At 40.7% G+C, this 9737-nt stretch overlaps 1 protein-coding gene across 1 annotated transcript in view; it reads right to left on the bottom strand.

Moving 5' to 3' along the window:
* Positions 1–440: 440 nt before the first annotated feature.
* Positions 441–9737, bottom strand: part of LOC138016281 (neuronal acetylcholine receptor subunit alpha-5-like) — an 11272-nt gene continuing 1975 nt past the window's right edge. Inside the window, exons 3-7 of the mRNA XM_068863451.1 lie at positions 8714–8865; positions 7419–7463; positions 6099–6208; positions 4420–4667; positions 441–1255 (exon numbers count right to left, since the gene is read on the bottom strand). Of these exons, the coding sequence (XP_068719552.1) occupies positions 510–1255; positions 4420–4667; positions 6099–6208; positions 7419–7463; positions 8714–8865 (1301 nt within the window). The 3' untranslated portion in view covers positions 441–509. The remainder of the gene's footprint in view (positions 1256–4419; positions 4668–6098; positions 6209–7418; positions 7464–8713; positions 8866–9737) is intronic.

Below are 9737 nucleotides of genomic sequence, written 5' to 3'. Positions count from 1 at the left end.
AATTCAAATTTTGTACTAACCGTCAATTCTGAGGATGTATGTAGAAAAACACGAAACGTCAAGTAAAAATAAGTTTGTTGAAGGATGCGGTTATGTGTGATGTTTGTCACCGCTGTTTGTGTATATATTTTTCCTGTTAAAACTATTGATCAAGTAGGACTGTACTAATGCTTTCCTACAAAAGAGGATGAGGGTAGAGAACGCATCCCCATGTCCCATGATATTTATTTGCATTCTATTTTAAGATTCGCGCTATGCTGTGAAAGTTATTTTGGTCTCGCGCGGCTAATGATAACCAATCAGGAGTCTTCCTTCCTCGCATCATAACCACGGGCTAAATTTAGATCTAAATATCATTGAAAGAGGCCCATGCATAGTGAATGAGTCTCTCTCCCCCCCCCCCCCTCCCTTGCAACCCCCTCCCCCACCCCAAACCCCCTCTCATACTCTCTTGCTTCCTGATAATTTGTAGTTTTCTGCGAATCTCGTCACTCAATGCACTGACTTGACTAAGTTGAGGAAGGAATTCCAGACGGGTTGAAGAGTTTAAAAACTGGACGGAACGCAATCAAGTACCCAGACGAACAAATAAATGCCATTAAAAACAGCCAGAAAAATAACCTGTCAAAAATCACAGCAACAGATCGCCAAATTTTCTTCTTTTCTTCTTCACTGAGATCATCGTTTTTGTCACTGACGGACCCGCTTTCCACGCCATCAGGAACAGGCTTTTCATGGACACTGCACGGTTGAGTTTGGCTCGCGTTTGTTTCAGTGCTAACGGCATTTCGCTTTACCGGTTTCTGTTTCTTTTTCTCTGACTTGCAAACTCTATACAGAGCTTTGAAACAAGAAGGAGGCTCGCCGACTGAATGATAAGCTCTAAGCACAAGGATGGTGGCCATCAGAGCGAATGCAATAAGCAACATTGTGATAATGTAGTAAACTCCTAAAACGGGTAGCGTGTCTGACTTTTCTGGAAGCATATCGGCGATAAGGAGAAGAAACACGCTAACGGCTATCATGATGGTGGAACAAAACCCAATTCTTTCACCGTTCTCAGGAGGAATGGAAAAACCAACCAGAACCAATAAGGTGCAAATGACACATGGCATTATCAAGAACATGACATAATACATCCACTTGCGCTCGATTAATAATGTTATCTTGATGAAAGAGTAATTTCGTTGGTCACTCAGACGCTGGCGTCCTTTAATGAAAACTTCCTCGAAAGTTGAAATGATCTTCCACTCGCCTTTTAAGGGACAAATCAAATAAGTAAAATTAGCAAAGATGGTGTTTCGAGTATTTATAACTAAGAGGGCAAAATTGCTAAAAACTGAGTGCTGTTAAGGACGGTGCCTACTATTGTTATTGCGCATACGTTCTGCGCATCTCGAGATGCTCGGATTTCCTATCAGCAGTGCTTATTAATACAGGGATATTTTTACGCGGTTCAAAACTTTGCGGAGAAAGCAAAATTAGGAAGTGCTCTTGGTATCCAAAAAGAAAATTGGGGCTAACCATGCATTTTTCAGAGATAATTAAACTTTAATTTGGAAAGGAAAGCCATACATCGCTTTGTATTTTAAAGCTTTTTGCTAATATTGTTGATTAATTATCTTTGAAAAATCGGTGGTTACTCCCAATTTTCTTTTTGGATTTTAATAACACTTGTTGAGATCTGCTTTTCCCGCATATTCATAAAACCGCGCAAAAATACCTTTGAATTAGTAGGCACCGTCCTTAACATGCAATAAATAACATTGAGCATGTCTGTAATATATTTGAAATCTTTAACGTCTTAAGGGGATCCTTCGTAACTACAGACCCGGTTGCTATGTAAACTTCCATCGGCCATTTCTCAGGTTCTACAACGGCAATAGACAACCCGCTTAGCCACATGGGGTTTATTGGTGACCATTCTCAGTTAATAGGCGTTGACCATATTTGGTGAAGTCACGTGACCACAACAGACTAACGCAGGATACATTTTGAATGAATAGACTGAATGCATATAATTTGTCTTTGTGTTAATTAGACCAACCAGCCTCGTTCTAAAGTAACATCGCTTTTGTATTTTCTCCGTATTACTAGCGAGGCTAGTGGGTCTAATTCGCACAAAGACAGAAGAATATTTTTTAGCCGCCATTGTGCATTCGGTCCATAAAATTCCCATGATCAGACGTAGAACTTCATTAGCGTAAATTATACGTATGGATTCCTTGAAACTTTGAATTTGAGCAAAGATGTTGTGAAGGGTTGTGATCACAGATTTCTAGCAATTGTGTTCGATCTACTTTGAAAAACAATTATCAGATTCGTAGGATGGTGCGGGCAATTTTTTCTTTGTCATCGTCTGAAAATAATCGCGTTGCGACCATTCTCACGCCACAAATGCAAATGACGGCATATAGTCACCCACTGAGGGTTCTTCGATTTCCTCACTGAACGACAAAACTTAAAGTCGGCCCGAGGGCTTGAGATTCGAGTTCTTTATGAGATCTATTTGGCGACCCTAAATATCATGCAAGACTGGACAAACTTATCAACAGTACTGAAACTGCAAAGCAGTCGTTGAGAATGGAACACGAGGGTTTGGTCTCTCCTGGTCTCTCTGATTCTTGGTTACTTCACGTCTGTTTCGACTTTCCTCTGATCCGTGTAGCTATAGCTTTAAATATCCGTGAAGCGGAGCACTGACAGAGGGAGGGGGTAAAAGGCACACCGTCGGTTTCCATTGATACCATTTTCGTAACTGAAGGAACTACCGACGTTAAATAAATTGACTTTACTTTACTCCTGAAGAGATGGCAGGAAGAAAATAGCACAAGCTCAAGTGAAGAAACTAGAACTATTGTGCAGACAATTAATAAGGAATTGATGTGAAAATAAACATCCCAGAAGTCTTTGGAAGTGTATTTTGACAAATAAAAAGTACATGGCGTACGCTTTATCGAGAGGCAAAACAATAAAATTGTCATTTTCGTACCACGAAAGTGTCCGTAATTCCGTAACAGCAAGAGGCCATAACATCGGGAGCCATTTCCAGTCAAACCTGTATAAGGGGTCTCAATGGGGGTGTAGCAAACACGGTACACGGTTAAAAATTTCGCGATTTCACGGTGCACGCTTAATTTTTAAATCAAATAATTGTTCAGAGCTTAGGAAAAGCTACAAACAACACTGTTATCTGGACAAAATAATTCACGACACACGGTTAATGTTTTCCCTTTTTCACGACACACGGTTAATTTTTTGGACGTGTCACGCCACACGCTTAACCCATTGAGACCCTCCTGTATAGCTTTCGATTCGAGGGATCTGAGGAGGCAGTGTGGCCCAGTGGTGAGGGCACTTGACTTAAAATTTGGAGACCCCGGGTTCAAGACCCGCTCTGACTACTCGTTGAATTTACTTCTGGCATTCCATGGTTCAACTTCCCAGCTACACTTGTAAATAGCCGACTGGTTTGCCTCCGGCCAATTGGGATTCTTAACAGTTGTTATTCTGTTCCGCCGTTTCGTTGTGTTTCATTGGCCCTGTAAAGCCCCTATGGGGAGCGGTCAAGTAAGTATGTATTTTTATTTTTGTCTGTGGATTTTGTCCGTAATTGCCTGATTTCAAGCCGAGGGGGACAAGGTACGAGTCTGCAAATTATGCGATTAGCAACTATTGATCCAAGCTTTGAAATATCCCCAAGTTTGGTGTTAATAGACCCAATATTAAGCAAGACAAAGCCATTTAAAAACGTCAAACCTATTTACAAAGAAATGCATTGCCATCCGGACGCCGTGTCCGGATGACCCATCATTTCTTTGTAATTTTGACTGTATCTCAGCTGTATCTTTAGCTGTATCTCAGTCAAAACTAGCCGGATTAACACCAAACTTTGGGATTTCTTAAATCTCGGTGTGCTCTTTTTGAGTTTGTGGATCAATAGTTGCTAATCCCTTAATTTATAGATTCATACCTAGTCCCTTTTGGCTTGAAATAAGGCAATAACGCGGTGTCCGCAAGGCGAGAGTTGACTTTATTTTGCGCTGAGGCACTAAGTGGGGACGCTGTAATGAAACCAAATCGCATCAAATCATAGGTTGGTTTTGAGAAGAGGGAGAAATTTAGAAAAAATTCGAATAGAAGATCACTTTGAAATAAACTTTACACTTAGCAGCTAAAAGGGACAAAGGAAAAATGATCTTTTCGTTAGTGTCCTTGTCAAAGGTGAAGTCCCGATAGGGAAGATATCGTTGTCATTTATGTGCTAACCACAGCCCCGTTGGCCGTCGAAACAAAGGGTCTTTTGTTGCTGTGGTTGGTACATTTGAATAACGAAAGCAATGTTTAAAAACAGCTATCTTCCTTATTTATATTGTGCCACACCACTCAATTATATTGGAATGCTGTAAGCTTGTTTACCTGTTTCATTCAGTTCTGGGTGCAAATTCGATGACATGGGATAAACAACTAGTTCTTCGCTTCCATAGGTGGCAGATACGAAAATAAGAGAACAGTTTTGGATATCAAAAGGAAACGAGCTAATTTCCACGTTGCAGTCACTCTCTATGTTTGCAGGTGTTTCCCATAAGCATGTCCCATTACTCTGCAGTACAACCCAAGTCTTGAAAAATTCAGTATGCCCAGCTTGGTAAACTTTGTTGTCTCCACTAGAAGATAGATAAATTGAAATTCAACCAAACAGGATAACGCAGGAAAAAGAGCGTAAGATTCTTGTTATTAGTACGAATTCATGCACTCCCACTAAGAGACTAACGATCTAAACAGTTAAACTGTGTTGAGGCTGTTCCTCAACGATAGTTTCCCTCTTTATAAAGTCTATGCCGATTCTTACAATATACCAGCGTGCGGCGCCAGCTAAGTTTTGTTTTTGTGAACCTTGTCATTTTGCTTCACAAACTTCCAACTGTAAAATTGATCTTGTGCTTACTATAGTGACAGTGTTCTCATCAAACGGTGAGTAAAAACTCGCTTCCCCTCACTTGTTTATTTCAGAGTGTAATTCACGGTTTATTTGCAGGTTTTTACGGCGTCTTCCGGTCGCTTGTCATACATACCAGATGAGCACAAGCAATTGCAAGTGCTGTAAAAATTGGGTGTGTCAATAAATCGACCGTTGCGTTCCCAATACCACCCTGCGAGCAGAGCCTCTCTAAATCTCGGCAGTGAGTGAAAAGGAGAGCCTCTGCAGAAATCGTGTCAAGTCTTTTAAGTCGCCGCAGCCCAAGTTTCTGGGGTAGTAACTCTGGTCAAACAGGTTTAGGCAGCGTGCGCATCATATTTTTGACAAGGCGAAGGTCAAAATCGAGCCTTCAGTACGAAAACCAATATGGCGTCTGGGAGTGCGATCGAGACTTGGCCTGGGTTTGAGACTGTCTCCAAGAAACCGCTTGCGCATTCTCAATAAAGACTGAACACGATTTCTGCAGAGTCCTTTCTTTCTCGTTGAGCCAAGAAAGGCTCTGCCGGCAGGGTTTCCCAATACCTTCCAGCGTGTACTTATTTCTCGAACAAACTGGGTCCAGATGATAAAAGTCCTAGATTGCTTTTCCGAGTTGAACTTCCACAAACCAGGTTTTTTTTTCTTTGAAACAATTGCTGTTTATGCCTTCTAAGTCGCGGCTGCATCATCTATGCAGCTCGAAATAGAGTACAGAAGACACAAACAAATCATAGTGAACAAAAAAACAGAATCAAAGGAATTAAAATCGGTGAACAAAGAGACGAAGCATAAACAAACGATAGCAGTTTGATCAAAATGCAAGCAAAGCACTACTAGTCATGTAATCATAAGACTGTACTAACGAAAACAACGTTTGTAGGTAATGACTGTGGAAAAGGAGCAACGTTGTTATTGAAATCAAGTGCACGTGCTAAATTGGCCTTAAATCTAAGGGCTGATTTATATTAGGGATAGATATATGTTTGGTTTATTTTCGTGCTCTTCAAGGGTGACAAAACACTTCTTCAAAACCTTTCGAGATTTTCATGGTACCTGCATGATGATATAAATGGGCAACGAAGGTGATGATGGGCATTTAGAATGGCCAAGGCTGTTATAAGAAGGTGATATGGCTTACTTGTTATAAAGAATTATGTCAGGAACCCATATTTCCTTTGGACTAACGTGAATACGGTCAAGCCCGCCAAACTTGTTTCTGTCCCATTCAAGAAAAGGGTTATGCCACCTCTAAAAAACAAGGAAATAATAACAAAAAAAGAAAGTTTTTTATCCATTCTTTTCCTTTCGACTTGCCTATTAGTAAGTACTAAAAGGGGAGGGAAAGACAGAGGCAGAGCGAATGCGAGCGAGTGCGGAGGCAGTAGCCCTGCCTACTGTCGTGAAAATAACTCATTCATTTGTTTTGTTGGACTCTACATCCGGAATGACATACTGATTACGACCTTTGATCTCATGATGACTTTGATTCACACTTAAGGAATGTGAATCATATTGTGTATACAGTATATCAATGGGTACCGCACACTTTCATATTAAGTCAAATTGTAAGCAAGATCACTTTAAGCAACTGTAAAATATTTCTGCAATTATTTCTGCGATAGCTACGCAGGCTACCAATTGACTGATGGACACGAGTAGGACAACTAAAGCTGTTTTGTCTTATTCAAGAAACAAGTGAGTTATACTGCTCCTGGAGAAAGAAGGAATGGAAAGTAATAAAAGCTATGGTATTGCTGTCCAATTGACAATAAGTAGAGGTAATTGCATAGGGCCGAGTATTACAAGAATTTATATTAACCCTGTTTTCAGAAGTTGCAGAAATTGCCCGAGTCGCGCAGCGCTACGTGAGAATAGGCTAGGTAATCAAATGGTGACGAGTGTAATTGGGGAATAATTTCACGCACGATTTGTCCAAACTCAAATAACTTCCCGGAGCCTTTAGGCGAGGGAAACAGACTAGATATAATTCAAGCAACAGGCACTGAAATTTCGGCAGTTTTTCGATGCCACAGCATCGGAATCTGTAGCATTTACAAACCTGGACGCCATTTTGACCCCCCGGGGAAATTACCAAAGTTAAATGAAAAATGCCCTCTGTCTCAGCCAATCATTATTTAGCAATTTTGCCCTCATAAACGTTTTAACGTGCTGACCTATCACCGGTACTCGTTATCATGGTGTGGTTATCCCAGCTGACGGATTCGAATCGGAAATTTTGAATTTTGTGAAGTCGTTAGAGACAGCCCTCTTTGTCATTTGATTGGTCGATCAATTTATGATTTAATAACCTGAATCGATGTCTTAAAGAAAGTACAACTAAGCTCCATTACTAGAAAGTCTATAACAACGCTTTTAACAAGACCGTGAAAATAGCAGACCATACTCAGCACAATTCAGTGTAAATAATGGTCGTAAACTAAGTGAAAAGAAAGCTGACCTGTGTAATCCAGACACTTGTGATAAGCACCTGTCGCTTGTTTGCCTAAAATGAATGAAAGTCAAAATGCATAATGCAATACATACATCTCCAAAAAGTAACTGAACGACGTAATCGGAAGAAGATAACCAAGGTTGTAGTTTCAACTGGACCAACTATTGTGGCTCTGAATGGGGCATTCCCTTTATTGGCGATTAAGTACTCCATAGCTTCAAATAAAATTACCCGCTAGCCAATTGCATCATGTCATCACAAAGGCAGCACCTTCTACAAGGTTATTCAATCACCCTGAGAGTTGGTCCGGCAGGAATTGAACCCACAACCTCCCCCATGGTAGTGCGATGCTCAACCACGTGAGCTAACCGGGGAATATGCCGTAGTCAAAGTGTGAGGTACTAATACCATCCACCCCGTGCAATACTCGTTAGATGACAATACTCTTTAAAACAATACTCTTTAGTTTTAATTTTTCATTATTAACTTAACTGATGATTCTCCGTGTCTAAATAAAGATTTACATTACATTACATTACATTACATTACATTACATTACATGAGTGCATTTTGAAAAAGAAAAATCAATTGCCCTGAAAACACGTTAAGGTGGAAAGTGGAAAATAACGATAGTTCCCTTTATCAAGTAAAGCTATGATCCTTGCAGTTATGAACGCAATTTTTGCAAATGCGTAAAGAAGCCTGAAAAATTCAGGACTTCAGCGGGGTTTGAACCCGTGACCTCGCGATACCCGGTGCGACGCTCTAACCAATTGAGCTATGAAGCCACTGACGTCGGGAGCTGGTCATTTGTGGGTTCCAAAGTTCCCGTGAGGAATGATTTCATATCTGCAGTTCATACATGATCCATTTCATATATCATTTCATCTTTGATAGTTCCCTTTGTTGACTCAAACAATGTTCCTTTCAGCACCTTCTGAAAATCACCACTCCACCAAGAGAAAACAGGGGACGGGACAATTAGGGAGTTAGCTGGGATAATAGATTTCGCTAAAGTAAAATTTAGTTTGAGACGAAAAGGAACACGATACATCTGTTTCTCCAGACATACGCATAGTGTTTAACCTCGATGTGACGATACCGGAGCGCGTGGAAGGATATCGAATATTCAATATGCCTCTTAATGCAGGGGTCTTGGAAAACAAATTTTCGTTCGAGAGACCATAACTTGGCGAAATTGACTTATCCAAAAGCTGGACCAGGAGTTTCTATCTTGTCGCCCTTATTTTGTCTTGACTCCACGTAATGAGATCAATGCCAGTTACTAGCTAGCTGCTTACCAAGTCGTTCAACGATCTGACAGTCAAAGAAAACGACACACCGACGGCATCCGAATACGACGTAACAGGACGAACCATGACGTCCATGTTTTCAAATAGCTCACGGCGAAGTTTGTATTCATCTGACTCGTTGACGCGGCGTAACCCGAGTCCTGGGGAGAAAAAGGACATTTAGTCATTTTTTATATAGAATTCATCCTGTTCTATATTTTCAGACTGGTTTCAAGCATTGAAAGGATATCAGAGTTTAAAATCCACTCAGCATTTGCTCCCTTTCTTTGCTACTTCATTTTCTCTTCCACGCGTGTGCCAGAACGACTTAAGGTTACTTCCCACTTTCAGATGCCAAAAAAATCGGTTTTTTTTTAATTTGACAAAATTTAAGTAAGTCATTTTATCTAGCGCTTACAAAAGGAAAATGTTAAAAATCTCAAAAAGCGGTTCCGTCGATTCGTTACGAGTAACGTCTTGTTTTTCAGCGGCACGTTTTCCGCCTTTGACCTTTTTAGCACGGGTTTTGCCTTTGCCTTTGGTGTCTTTGCCCATTGTATTGCGTCGACGTCCTGAATTTAACTCGACTGAGCGATATAAAATCGTATTGCAATGCGATGCTTTTCCCGGGAAATCCTGATCTATTGTCACAGACGCTTAGGATGTCCTGTTGTTCCATTGGTTTGCGGTTTTATCGGGCGAGATAATCTCCAGGCGTGGCGCGAGTTGTTTACGAACCTTTACAAGCGAAAATCTCGCATATGAATTTGGGAGGAATACATCCACTTTGACCAAATTTATAGGGTATGCAGATTCGGCGGATTGTCGTGAAATTTCGCCACAACATTCCAGAGATAATGACAAACAAAAGTGTGTCGGGAAATTTTGATGTTTAACATATTTTTTGCGTGGCGTCCGTTTACGCAACACGTCTCGCACATTTTTAGCTACTCCAACTTTAGATGTGGATATCTAGGCAACCAGTCAGAATATCGAAAAAGTCCGACACCCTGTTGCTGATTGATGCCTTGTG

This window comes from Montipora capricornis, chromosome 9 (genome assembly GCF_036669925.1).
Source record: "Montipora capricornis isolate CH-2021 chromosome 9, ASM3666992v2, whole genome shotgun sequence".
NCBI lineage: Eukaryota > Metazoa > Cnidaria > Anthozoa > Scleractinia > Acroporidae > Montipora > Montipora capricornis.
This window is presented reverse-complemented; position numbering and strand designations above follow the sequence as displayed.